This window comes from Chenopodium album, chromosome 16 (genome assembly GCF_948465745.1).
Source record: "Chenopodium album chromosome 16, dcCheAlbu1.1, whole genome shotgun sequence".
In the NCBI taxonomy this organism is placed as follows: Eukaryota; Viridiplantae; Streptophyta; class Magnoliopsida; order Caryophyllales; family Amaranthaceae; genus Chenopodium; species Chenopodium album.
Genome location: NC_137849.1, coordinates 42,260,705 through 42,275,652, shown reverse-complemented (window position 1 = coordinate 42,275,652; position 14,948 = coordinate 42,260,705). Strand labels below are relative to the sequence as shown.

At 33.0% G+C, this 14,948-nt stretch overlaps 1 protein-coding gene across 1 annotated transcript; it reads right to left on the bottom strand.

Moving 5' to 3' along the window:
• Positions 1-4,298: 4,298 nt before the first annotated feature.
• On the bottom strand, positions 4,299-10,428 carry LOC145585390 (uncharacterized). Its single transcript, XM_081642092.1, has 4 exons — positions 8,107-10,428; positions 7,461-7,627; positions 6,044-6,267; positions 4,299-5,431 (listed from the first exon to the last, which is right to left on the bottom strand). Exons 1-4 carry the CDS (start codon positions 10,043-10,045, stop codon positions 4,633-4,635), a joined length of 3,129 nt encoding a protein of 1,042 aa, XP_081498218.1. The 5' UTR covers positions 10,046-10,428; the 3' UTR covers positions 4,299-4,632.
• Between the last annotated feature and the right edge of the window lie 4,520 nt (positions 10,429-14,948).

Here is a 14,948-nt window from a genome sequence, read left to right as displayed (position 1 = left end):
TTTATTTTGTCTATGTTCTAAATTTTTCTATCTTCTAAATGTATTTTTCCTATGTTCTAAATTTATTGTTCTACCTATTTTTTAAATTTATCTCTGTATTTTCTAATTTTTTCTAAATAAACAGAGCCCAACATTGCAATCAACATATATACAATCAGCATTTAGCTACATAGCTCTAGCCTAGAATACGCCCACAAGTACATAAGATTAAGCACTACACTCACATCCTGAATAATTCAAATAATCAAACTTGTCTATGTTAGGACCTATACTTCAGACTACCAAAACAAAAGGTGGAAAGCAATAATAGAATGTAAAATGGAATATGGAGTATGGATGTGATTGTTGAGTTCGATCCCTGCCAGGGGGTTTTGTACGATGGTTCACACTCAAAGTTACCATAAACTTATAAAGTCTAACAAAATGCCCAAAGACAAATGTTGACTAAACACTATGTTCATTTCAAGTTTTATCTCATTATGCAACAAAAAATAGAGACTATTTATTCAATAGTAACAACACTTTAGCTAAAGTCGTTACCGAAATATTTATATTTCAGCCAAAGTTACAACTTTATGCATTGAGTATGCTACTTGATTTGATCCGAAAATACTAAGCAATATAAATCGGTGCAATCTACTTGAGATGTTTCAACTATATGATACTCCAAATTCTCCAAACATTCAACAATAAAATTCTCCAAATTATACCAAAGTCCCAAACATTCAAACAGTAGAGTAGAGTAGTATATTCAGCTTATAATATGGTAAACTTACCTCTAACCAACAAAAATATAGCAGCAATATAGGCAGTCCGAGGGTGAGGGTGAAGTGCTCTAAATTCAGTAGAATTATCTGAATGGACAATTCGAGCAAAATACCTGAAAATTGGAAAATAAAGAAAGAACAAAATCGCTCAAAATAATTGATGCATAATCACTGAACATTCTTGAAAAAAATGAACATAATCGCTGAAAACTCTTGAAAAAATTCAAGCATAATGGCTGAAAATAAAATCTGCTTAAACATACTCAATACAATATAGTCTATGCAATTTTGGTTACTAAAATCAAACATATAAAAAATCAAACATAATGCAATAGAAAAGTTGGTTGGTTTATTTAATGTGCACCAACAATAATAAGAAAATGTACACTAAGAATATATCTGATTAAAGAAATAGAATGATGATTGGAGCTACTAGAACAAATATAACCACATATAACCAAGTAACCAACACAACAGTACATAAGAACACAATGAGCTGAGTCATATTTTAATACTTTAGCCACAACAGAAAGAACATAGGATTATTTTACTACATAGGAATATTTTAGAACATACAAATATTTTAGAACATAGGCCACAATAAATAATTTAGAACATAGATGATAAATCTAACAAAAAAAACAGATTTTTGCAATTTTTTTTTTCTGTTTTCGCAATTTTTTTTTCTACGATTTCTTTTTTTTTCGTAATTTCATTAACATATTCAAATTAGTGAAATCTAGAGTTTGTATTTGCGAAAAAATATACTGAAATCGAACAACAAAATAACAAATTCAAACAATGTATAGACGAAAACATTGATATATAACGAAATCGAAGGAATATGTACCTGAATTTGAAAATTTCGAAATCAAGGCTTTTATCGCAAAAATTTATACTTTGCTTGAACAATTTGACTTATTTTATGATCCTTGTAGCTAAATTTATGCAAATAAATGAAGAAAAAAGTTGAAAATTCTTCAAATTGCAGCTTTAATGGCGATTTTTTTGGAGTTTGAGGAGAGAGAAAGTCATGAACAGCTACGGAAGAGAGAGAAAGTCATGGGTTGCGTTTTTTTTTTTTCAAAAGATTAAATTGGTTTATATTTTGTTTTAATTCTGACCGCTCATTCCAATCTAATCCTACGACTGAGATTGATTCTTATATAAGAAAATTTTCTTATATAAGGAGGGGTTCTTACCGGATCCCTTCCATGTATATATATATATGACATTATAAGTGCATTTAGCGGGAAAAATTTTCATAAGAAATTGACACATATACATTTAAGAGAGAGGATGATGTCAGCAAATTTACGTTTTAGTAATAGTTAATAGATATAAAGTGTGATTTCCAAAAATTAGAGAAAGGATTCAGTACTTGACTAGTTGAATGATTCCAAATCTCAAGGGATTTATATACTCGTACCATTTGTTTTTAGCAATTTATAAACATTGAAAGTCTCGCCTACACTCTTCACCTTATGTTTTACTATCAAACTTAAAATATTTTTATTTACTTTAAATTTTTTTTATATTTTTTTCTTTTTGAAGGCTATAATTTTATTTATATTGAATTGTTACTGCTGAACTTTTTTAGGATTTTAAATTTCTTTATTGATTAAATATATTATGTTTGTTCCTTGAAGTTTATGATATTTACTAACTGAAACTTATTTTTATGACATTTTTTTTTTTTGAATAAACATTCTTTTGTTTTTACTAAGCTTAATTAACTAATTTTTACTATATATATATATATATATATATATATATATATATATATATATATATATATATATATATATATATATATATATATATATATATATTTTAAAGCGAAGTAGGGCTTTATAAAAAAATGTTATGGATAATTTTACTAACACGGTCACAAAGAGTATCAAATATGTCAACTAATGGGTGAGAAATGACACATGTTTGGTAGAAATTAGTGAAACAAAGGGCTTGGAATCTATTGAGGCTAGACTCTAGAGTACAATTATGTACATAATTCTCCCTACAAGGATTCATATGATTAGGGTATGCTATAATCTATTGTTGGTGTGGAGCCTGTTCACTTCAGCTTAATTTCAGTTCAGTTTAGTTTAGTTTAGTTCAATTCAGTTCAGCTCCAATCAGTTCAGTTCAGCTCTTAATTTCCTTCTCTCATAAAATATTCATTTCAGCTCCATTCAGTTCAACTCCAATCAGTCCAATTCAGTTCAGCTCCAATCAATTCAGTTCAGTTTAGTTCAATAAATGTAAAGAGGCCCGTAATATTACTAGTATATATGGAATATGGAGGCTCTAGTATGGGAGTTTTTTGTAGCACCTTGGTGAAAGATGCAATATTATAATGCGTGAAAGGGTATATAGAGTGCTAGTTTAGGAGAGACGAATTATTAAGTCAAAGTTGGATCAATGACTTCAAAGATAAATTAATTGATGAGAATTTTGCTATGAAAAAATACGAGGAAGATTTGTTTCAAATGTTTTTAATAAGGACCAACAAACCAACACATTCTTGTCTTTCTTATCCGTTTAAGGTTGTCCCGAAATTAGGCGTTGATAATTTTCGAAACATGGTTGAGATATGTAGCATATATACTACTATTTGGGTAAGTGAATATTGTAAATTTGATGACATTCACAATTCATGATCATGGACCTTAAGTAGAATAAGTTGTTCCCTTGGTAGTGAATGTCATCAAATTTGTGCCCTTGTTTGTGGCTTTGGTAGAGAATGTATGAGGCGTGATGGGTCACTATCAGGTATGGACTATGTCAATGGGCGAAAACAATATAAAATCAACAACAGCGGTATTATAAAAAATACTCTCTTTCTGCTTTCCCTCTTTCTCCATTGAAAATCTCACTAGAACAATAACAGTATAAAATAAAAAGTAACGGTATAAAATTAACAATAACAGTAAATTTATCAATAATAACAGTATTATTGGAAAAGGAAAAAATAAAAAATAAATGATTTGATATGGACTATACCAGGTATGCGCCTATTCCTCGAGAATATATGATATATTTAAGAAGGGTTGCCGTATCAGGGTGACAGGGTATATGCAAGAGTTTTGCTGGTGGGCATGATTAGCATGAACCAACTGTTAAGCCCAAAAATATTTATTTTGGTTCAAATCATTAGCTGAATAGCATGAACCAACTGTTAAGCCCAAAATTATTTATTTTGGTTCAAATCATTAGATGAATAATTCAAATGATTTTGTTGATATAATCGAATAGTTGATTGTTTTACAAATTTATAAATCGTATTTTCTTTTTCACGCCTGAATTTTCTAAAAATATTCAATTCTTAAACTATGATCATCAATGTCTCATCTACAGCACTCAACAAAAGAGAGTTTCGGAAACATCAGGCCTGCCACCGCCTCCAACAGATGGCGCACCACCACCAGATGCTTACTAGAGCAAACAAAGCTGCTGCCGCAACATAAGTAAGCAACAATGAGATGCATACTGACATACTGTACTTCGTAGTCTAATCTTAAATGGCTCAGATGGAAGATTAAACACTAATTAGACCATGAACCAATATAATGTTTACATATTTGACAATTGGCAAGCTAATATATTCCTTCACTGCTTCATATCTGACACTAGTTCTTCGATCTGAACGAATGAAATTAATAGACAAAATTCTGTACAAGTTGCTACCTCTAAGCTGTTGCAGAAGCAGATATCAGACTCACAACAAACTCCTGCAACTTTCGGAAACCTAGCAGTAATCAGTTGCTGTACTATCGATTTACTCCATTGCCTAAGGTCTATGTTCGTCTTTCTACTTCTAACCTAATCCAAACTATTTTAACTAAGGACAAAGGTACATGATTCCTCATGAACTATTGCCATGTTCTAACCTGACATCATCAAAAGCTTTCGAAGCTTCTGCAGTAAAACTCTCCAGCGACTCAAAAATTGGAATCAAACCAGCTTGTATGGAGCGAGATACTGCATCATGGACTAGTTTAACAGCTTCCTTGTGGCCTGCTCTCTCTTCCCTTACTCTCTGTCTCATCGAGTCTAAATCCACCTTTAGATCATCGAGGGGGGAAATCCCACTTTCAGAAGCAATCATTGAGAGACTATTCTTGTCTGACAAGGCATCATCGTGATCATGTCCCCTTCTTTGCCTGTTCATTTTAATGCCTCGGATTTGTTTTTCAAAATCTTTGTACATGTTCTCTGCTTTCACCCTTCGTCGTTGCTCTTCATCTTGCCGCTCCCACAATTGATGCAAGCTTGTAGCAAAATCGTTCATTGCCGTTTGTACCTCCGATCCAGATACTCTTTCCATAGCTTGTTTCCAGTCATGGCATATTACAAACACTGGTGGGGCACCAATACGGGAAGGAGAAAAAGGGATGACACCATCTGCGGTCACTTCGGGTTCATAATGAATACACTTTTCAAGCCAGCCATTCAAAGTCTCGGCATAGGACCTTTGCATATCAACCCAGTTGTTGAATCGATGACACCATTTTAATAGTTCTGCTTCAAGCTGAATTGTAGCCCTCACACTTGAATCTTTTCTCAGTCCGGTATTTGCTTTTAGTGCTCGGGTTTTACTTTCTAGGATAGCTTGGAATTGCTTCTGGTGACACTTAAGCATCAGCTTCCACATCTTTCTCAATCTGCAGGAAAAGTAGTTGGCTAATTATACTCCATACAGTGTTTAAGAACAATATGGAATTACAAGATTGACAAAAATCAACAAGGTAAATCAAATAAGTTCTACAGCTTCGACCTGTTAACAATACAAACATTCCTAGCCTACACAATAATATAATCTCTAGAGGTAAAACCTAAAGATTGCCACGAAAGCATGGGAAAAGTAGTCAATATTAAGTGAAATAATGATTGAATTTCCAAATTCCTATCAATATTTAAATATCTCTAGCATTCTTCATCAAGAGTCCACTATCTTATAACGGATATAAATTCAAGAACACAACCTACTAATATTAAGTGATCCAGCATTGGAAAAAATCATCTACAAAATTAAAAAAAAATGACGTATTCATGACTTGCCTGTGTGCTGCTAAACCCCTAGGGACAGGGTAGGAAAATAAAAAAAAAAAAGCAACAGAGACTGAATATCGAATTCCAAATATAACCAACCTCAGACAACAAATACAATAAAGTTAACACACGCTAAAAGCACCATGCATGGTGCATAATCAGTCACAATTTTCACAAACAGCATGAATAGGTACAAAGTAAACATTAAAGAATAGATTTCGTACCCATAAATCAATTCCTTCATTCTAGGCTGCAATTCTTCATCCCTCAATTTGTGTATCCTGCGGGATACATAATCTACAGCTCTGACGCTGACATTAAGCCTGGTCAGCAGCTTTCTTATTGTAGCCTGGGTAGCTTCAATCTTACTAATCTCCGCACCTTGATCATCCAGAGTTTTCAGCTTTTTGCACTGCTTCTCATACAGAACCCTAAGCCTCTCCTCATCCTAAAACCAGCACAACGCCCTAAACAAATTGAGCAAGAATGTAACAAAAGTGTACTAAATTTTCCAAATTACCGTGCGCAGATTTCTCAAACAAGAATGTAATAGGAGAAAATAGTGTAAACATTTGAAACACAATAGCATGAATTGAAACCTATTGAACTATTGAAGTACATGTTGCAAGGTAGACACAACTGATGTCCAACTAATCTAAGATACCATTACTAGTCAAAAACCCTACAGTAAACATGGGAAAATCTATGCAGAGTAATGAAACAGATGAAATTTGAGACAGGGCAGCAAAGTTGTTTATAAATCTACATGGACTTTTGTGACCCACAGGATTAAGTCAGGGTGGCTTAAATGGAGAGCGGCCACGGGAGTGCTATGCGACCGCAGCATTCCCTTAAAGTTGAAGGGAAAATTCTACAGGACTGCCATAAGACCAGTGTTGCTCTATGGTACAGAATGTTGGGCTTCTAAGAAAGAGCATATTAAAAAGATGGAGGTTACGGAAATGCGCATGTTAAGGTGGATGTGTGGAAACACTTTAAGAGATAGAATCAGAAATGAGGTTATTCGCAAGAAAGTAGGTGTGGCGGGCATTGTAGATAAATTAAGGGAAAATCGTCTGCGTTGGTTTGGACATGTAAGACGGAGACCCGAGGGTGCACCGGTGCGAAGAGTGGAAGAGTGGGACCATGGAGGGATTAAACGAGGAAGAGGGAGACCAAAGATGACTTGGTTGGAAGGAGTGAGGAAGGATATGAAGTGCATGGATTTACGTGAGGATGAAGTTTTGGATCGTAAGGGATGGAGGAGAAAGATTTTTGTTGATGACTACACGGAATAATCAAATTTGGTTCATGTTAGCCGACCCCACTTTTGGGATTAAGGCTTTGATTGATTGATTGATTGATTGATGGACTTTTGTCCAGCCTGACTAGTTATAATCTTCATAACCAAAGAGTGAAATCCCAGTCAGTTTATAGAAACATTATGGAAAAGCAGGAAATCCCTACTTTTATTTTACAGTATGTGTTTCCACCTGCTGTACGAAATGACAAATTAATTCATGCATGGATATACAGTTCTTAAAGACAGGGCAATGCATGAGAAGAGAGAGTGAACTGTAAAACAATGAGAAACACAGCCACTATGCCAAGACTAGTAGAGAAGATACATCAAACGCATACCTTGACTTCCTTGTATAGTTTCTTCTCCCACATATATAGCTTTTCCAGAGTTGATGCCAGGCTGTGAGAGTCAAAATCCTCATCAGCATTCCCAGGATATCCTCCAGGCAGGGAAGATGGAGAATACGAAGATGACAGTGATGTAGAGCAGACCCTGGCCAAAATCACTGTAAAGACAGGTATGTTTCCTTAATAGCAGAGAAATAATCAGTCCAATTGGATAATTTACCAAAAAAAATATGGACATTGCATCCATTGCATGTAAAGTTATCATATTCAGAAAAGTAAATTCACTCCTGGCTCCCGACTAAGCTCACAATAACTGGGAAATTAACTTGTAAAGAGATGAGTATAGTGAGCACTAAATATTTATGTGTGGTAGAACCAAAATGTACACATTTTATCAAATTTGCTCTTGGTAAATTCCTAGCGATCCAGCCCCAAGTAAACGCAAATGATTCTCTCCCTCTTAATTTTAAGTACTTGCGTCACAGGGACCAGTGCAGAACACAATTGACAATTACAGACCAAAAAACAAACAAAATGATAGCACAAGAACCCATAAACAAACCAAGCTGTTTGCATAGAGAATTAACAAGAGACATTTTAACAGTAATGAGTAGAAAGAGTAATTGAGTTCTTATACCTTTCAAAAAGGAGGACCGAGACTTGTATGGCTCTTTTCCCACTTCAAGCAACACAGAGACCTCTTTCCCATAATCAGTAGCAGCCACAAATTCATCTTTGATTTCCCTTACAACTTCTCTAAGATCACGGGTGCCATTGGTTGACAACATTGTGGAGCTACTCGGCTTAGATGATTCAATATCAAGAGACGAAGGTCCTCCTCCATCTCCATTTCCACTCCCTCCAACATCAAAGCTCACCCCTCTCTTCTTAACAGACACATCCTCTATACTTGTGGAAATGCTAGTCTCAGTTTCAGGACTACTAATGCTGCTTCTCCCCTTCACATCCCTCATCTCAACTGTCTCCACCTCCTTGTCTACATCTACAACTGCCTCTGGCTGCGGCTCCTCCCTTTGTGGATGCTGCAAAGGCACCCTCGCCCTCGCCCCCTTTGAAGTACCCTCACCAAAATTACCACTACTCTTCCCCTTCCCATCCTCAAATTGAACTGTTTTACTCTTACTTTTGGGAAAACTAAACTCTTCCTGCACTTTCTTCTTATCATAGTAATAAGGCTCCTTACTGACTTCACTCTCAGTTTCCTCTTCCAACTCCGGAATCCCTTCCCTCTCCCTTACCTCCCTCGAATCAGGACTACTGGAGTTTGACCCCAACCCATAACCCGGATTCTGACCAAAATAACCCAAATAACCCCCACCCTCCACAGTCTCAAACGGGTTAAAATAATCCCAGGCTGACACCTTAGGCGAAGGCGGTGTTGGCGGCCGCCTTGGCTGTGGCTGTTGCGGCACATTGCTCCCCCTACTCTCCGAATTCGCACTAAACCCGAAATTCGAGTAATTCGAATAACTCGACTGACCATTATACTCAGAGTAAGCATACACCGGAGTCTGCTTAGGTTCCTCGTAAATAACGGAAGGAATCCTAGTTGAAGATTTCTTCATATAGTAAGTTGTATATGACGTTGTTGCACCATATGAATTACTCCCACCATTAAAATTATAATTTCCACCATTATAATCATAACTACTATAACCATTATCAGGGTAATATGAACTAACATTAGGATTTGTATAATAATAAGGTGGAATACCATTATTATCTACATTTTGAGGAGGTTGATAATAAGGATGATTATTACTATTATTAACATTACCATTAACATAAGAATAATCAAAAGGGTAAGGATAATTACTAGCAATACCAGAAAACTCAGAATCAGGAATGTAAGAAATCCCAGGTTGAGGAGATTCAACCCTCTTTCTCTCTTCTCCTTTTCCTCCTTTCTTCTTCATTTTCTCTCTCTTCAAATCATGTTCATGTTCATCTTCATCCTCTTCATCTTCCTCCTCATCATCAATATCCAAATGCCCAGAATTCGAATGCCGGTGATCGAAAGACGAACCCATATCTTCCTTCTCAATATCATCATCATTATCATCAGAAGACAAATGCAAATGTGAATTCTGATCATTACCATCAACCCCTCTTAAATTATGAGAAATCGAAGTCGAAGAAGAAGACCCTTTCCTAGTTTTCACCTTCTTATTACTAGTATGAAACCCCTTCTTGGGTTTCTTCTTGGGTTCATCAGAAGGAAGCGTAAGAACAGGGGAAGAGAGAGAAGAAGGCGAAGAAGGTGAAGAAGATGAAGAGTTAAAAGCAGAGAGAATCAATTCTTCTTCAACAAATTTACAGAGAGAATCACCCACATCTTTCAATTGACGAAAATAAGCAATATGAGCAGCAGCAAGAGCAAAACGATGATTTGAAGCAGATTTAATCAAATCTTTTCTCTCTCTACAAAAACTTACCAATGGTAGATCTTCAGCTTTTGAAGTTCCACACCCCATTAAATTAGAAACCCTAATTTCCCAATTCAGATTAGAGTGAGAAAATTGCAGTGATAGTAGAAATACTACAATTTCAGTCATATCATCCAGCTGATTCAGGTGAAGGGTTTTGCATCTCTGAATAAATAAATCAATTAATTATAGTTTGATTTTGCTTTGATTTGATATTTTAGGTCGTGGGAAGAAAATGGGGGATTGAATTGAATTTAATACAGCATGAAATTTAGAGAAGACAGAGAAATTAATGAGGAGAGAGAAAGAAGAAAGACTCGTTGCCGTCCATGGCGGAAGAGAGAGAAAAATAGGGGGGATTTATGAAAATTGCAGAAATCAAGACAGAAAAATGTTCAGAATTATTAAATATTTGGTGGGTAATTTAAGATGATAAACAAAGAGAAAATGCCAGGAAAATTAAACAAAGTTGGGATCTCTGCAGAAAAAGAGATGGAGGAGAGAGAAACTCAAGAGTGGTGGTTTCTGGGAAGTTTTTTTTGAATTATATGATTATTATGGTATTTTTGGTAATTATGATGGTTTATTACTTACTCGGTTACTCCATATTAATATTGACATAATTAAATTTGGTAATTAGAGTAATAGAGTTTACCATTTTTAATTTTTATGTATGTATTCTTGGTTTAGTTGAAGATTAATTGGGAGATATGGTGTGAATTCTTTTTAATTATGGTAGAAGATCCCTGCGTGGGGAAGTGTTGCATCTAATTATTTATTTAAATCTCATATAGATATAGATATACTGTAGATTGTAACTTAGGATTCCAAACATAATCTGCGTGATACATATGTTTAACTAATTTCTTGATGATACACAATAAAGTGTTTTTTGTAAGTATTAGAACGAATTCGCATGTGTGTGGGAGTGTTGAATATACTGTACAATATTTATTTGTTTAGTTTTACCGAATATTGTGAATGAGATTTTTGAACACTATATCTATGGGCATGATTTCAATTGTTTTCCCTATAACAAGCAATAAAGTAATTGAGTTGCCAAAACTACTATCGAAACTAATTCATTCTAGACGTTACGAATAATATTGATTACTCTGTAACATTTATTACGAAGTGTATATTTCTCAAATACACTAGTTAACAATGGTAGTTTATGACCTAAACTTTAGTTTTAGAAAAAAATAATTTAAAATTCACAAGTAGATTGTAGACATTATAGTTTTTTTTATTTTTTATGCAATGTAGAAATTATAGGTACAAACAAACAAAGTAGGTTATAATCAACAAGTAATATTAAACTTAAATGTTATCGAGTTTAATAGCCTACATAATTTGATCAATGCACCAAAATAAGGTTTAGATAATTCGACTATTTTTATTGGCTACCTAAACCAATACTCATTTAATCATTTGATGATGTAAAACGAGTAAATTTTTTCAGTAAGTTTTATCTACAATTATAAATATTAAAATTATTAATAACAATAATTATAAGAATTGGAGGAATTAATTTTCATAAGAAAATAATAATTAATTAATAAAAAAAATATTAAAAAAAGTGCAATAAAAAAAAGGCGGGAAAGAGAGGGGGGGGTCATGGAATCTAGCACTAGAAGCGGAAGGTGGTCATCATTACCATTACCCACTCTACCCTTTTCTGTCTTACGCCCCAACTTTTTGTTATTTTTTAATTTAATTACTTTTCACTTCCAAAATTAATCTAATTAACTCATTTTTTATTGGTAAAAATAAGGTGATTAGGCCTAATGTGAAATGACCAAAATACCCCCAACGTAGTTGATTTGCAGCATGTTACGAGGGGCAGGGCTGCTCTGCGCAGACGTTATTGTGTGAATGTGCGTGTGATTTGCGACAAAATTTGAAATAGAAAGGCTGAATGAGAGCAGGGAGTTTGAGCCTAGTGTGTGAATGTTGCATGTTTTTCATTGACATGGACGCCTTACATTTATAATTATATTGTGTTTTATATAGTGCATTCTACTCATTTGAATTTTAGTACTTCGTATATTGTAAAATATAAAATGAGATGATCGAATGCTTAATAAAAGTATGATTTTAATAATTGTCATAGTCGATATAAATGGGTCAAGGATGAAATTAGAGATTAGTGATCTGATTTGATATATAAAAGTGATAGAGAATAATAATTTTTATTAAGCTATTAACGTAAAATGTGTATCGAATAAGTGTGTTGATAAAAGTTCCTCTATGAGATGTGATCCTAGTACTTGTGAGTTGTGTGATATGATGAATCATATGAGATGGAAATCTTATTTACATAAATGTTCACGTCGACAGAAATCCAAAATCTCACAACCTATTAAAACATTATCTAATACCCCACGGAAGATCATTTAATAGTAGTTACGTATCCTACTTAAGGGTTTTAACTTAATGGAGTTGATCGTCCGAAATACATGTCAGCATCAAATTGCCAAATTCCTACATAAAATATTGAAAATGTAGAAAAAGTGTTAGGTGAAGAAAAGTATCTAATGTTTTTGGTGAAAGAGACAATCAAGAAAAAGATTTTCAACTTTATATTTTTCTTGCCCTTTTTAAACTTCACCAAGAAAGGAAAAAAAAGTAGGAAGACTTTATTTGTTGCCAAAAAAAATTTGAGAAAAGGAAATAAAATTTCGCTTTATTATAAAGTTTGTGAAAAATTAACTTTGGATGAAATAGAATTTTAGATGGGGACTTTCATCCAATAAATTATAAGCTTAATTAAAGTTGTTTGTCTACTTTAAATTTGGAATCGAAATATATGCCCTTTTTCTTTTTAATTGATTGAAGTGGGCCGGTTTAGACCAACTACTTCAGATCCAATGGGCCCACTTATGTTGATTAGACTTTGACCTCACCATTCCTTCTTATCTAGAAATCACAAGTAGATGTTTCTTAAATTACAAGGAAAACAATTTATTAATGAGTCATACTTTGTATAATAGACTTATTTAATTTTTATTTAATCATATTTAGTAGTAATCGAATCTTAGAATTTATTTGGACCTTTGTCTAAAGAACAAATCTTAAACTTGTTAAACTCATTAGAAACAACTGGAGTTGAAAGTCTTGAGACGACGAAGAAGGGAGCACCCATGAGGAAACAAGTGAATTATATGGGAGTGTTGTGAGGGTTTACTTGACAATATTTTTTTTTTTTCCCTTAAATTGCTTAATTTTTTATTGGGTTGAGATCCCCGTAGCTGGTCTCCTTTTAAAGAGATTACGCTTATTACAATCATTTAATTTCCGTGATGGTGGCATTTTGAGATTGCTTGATTATATTAAGATAGAGGTTTCTTCCCTAATTGGAGGGAGGTCAATCACCCCAGTTTTAAGTATGTTTTTTCCTTAATTAAGAAGGAAGAAAAATCCCTTGTTTACATGTCATCAATAAACCTATACTAAAGGCGAAACTAGAAATGACACTTATTTTATATAATTTTAAAGAGCTTACATCAATCACATACAAAATTATTCTTAATTTTTTTAAAAAGTAGAAAAATTATTTACTTGCTCCATTTGTTTTTATATTCATTTGTCATTTTCACTATATCCAAGTTGTTTTCATATTATAGATAATTCGTAACAAAACAAAATAAAAAACAAGGATACCATAATAGAATAATACCGTATTGAATTTTGAGGGTATTTAATTTAATTAGCAAGTGTCACTTTTTCTACATTCTTAAACTTTGACCCTTTATATGGACATTTCTATGACTTTGAATTTTTCATGCATGCATATTGCAGCTACGTATACGACCCGCCAAATTACAAAAAAAAAAAAAAAAAAAAAAAAAAAAAAAAAAAAAAAGGTGGTGATAAAAGCTTTAGATAGTTGAACCTACCTACTTAATCGAAACAAGAAATTCAATACCAAAGATAATCAATTAAATCGATCAAAATTGTCTATATGTATACCTTTTTCCGTTCAACTATTTCACTTGTACTTAATCTAAACAAGATTCAATACCAAAGAACAAAAATTGGTAAAGAATAAAGATTGTTGATAAATTAAAATTCCTAATATATTCCGTGGAATTTTGAAGTAATTTATTGTGTTTATGCTTTTACATGTATTTACAATTATTTTTAAAGAAAATATATTTACAATTTAAACCAACACATTAACTACTACTAGGTAGTTTTTTTTATTTTTTATTTTTATATATTTCGTCTAATTATATTTCACATATCACATGTAAACATGACCAGAGGATATGGTAATAAAAGAAATACATTTAGGCCACTTACATTGTTTTAACAAAGCATCTCAAATTACTTATAGGCACCACAACAACAATCATACACAATACTTTTAATACTTAGCTTGTACATAAGTTTAAATTTTTAGAAGGTTTAAAAAAAAGTTTAAATTTTAGAAAAAGGGTTGATTTTAAACAATACATACATCATCAAATACAATTTTTTTTTTTTTTTTTTTTTTATTTGTTATATTTGTTTTTTCTATCATGGTTTTCTATGTCCGATCCACTGATCCATTTCATGATAAACCAGTATAGTATGTAGTACGTACTAGACAAGAAGATGCTGCGAATGAATAAGCATTTATAGAAAATGAAGATACGTACTTCATATATTCAATTCCAACAATTTAATGACATTATGAAACTTAAAGCCTTTCCAACATCATTAATGTACAATATTCGTCATCATCGACCATCTACTGTAGTTCTCCGTAATAGTAAGCCAGCAACCTAGCTATTAAATGATGTTGTAATAACAACATCGAATCATCGATCATACGGAGTATAATTCATCTCATATATGAATCACCAATAATCTTCCATATCTAGCTTACTATTTTTCTTGAACAAAGAATGTACTGCAAATTATCTAGGCCGAATTAATTTATTACTCGTATATTATAGGATAGTTTTCTTACCCATCGAAATTAAATGAATTATTTTATTAGTAAAAGCTAAAGAATGTTATGGAGGCGTTGCATAAGACAGCTAAA

Coding starts and splice junctions, on each gene's coding strand:
- LOC145585390 (XM_081642092.1), bottom strand. CDS start 10,045: ATGACTGAAATTGTAGTATTTCTACTATCACTGCAATTTTCTCACTCT. Junction 6,268..7,460: donor AACTATACAAGGAAGTCAAG/GTATGCGTTTGA, acceptor TGCTGGTTTTAG/GATGAGGAGAGGCTTAGGGT. Junction 5,432..6,043: donor ATGAAGGAATTGATTTATGG/GTACGAAATCTA, acceptor CTTTTCCTGCAG/ATTGAGAAAGATGTGGAAGC.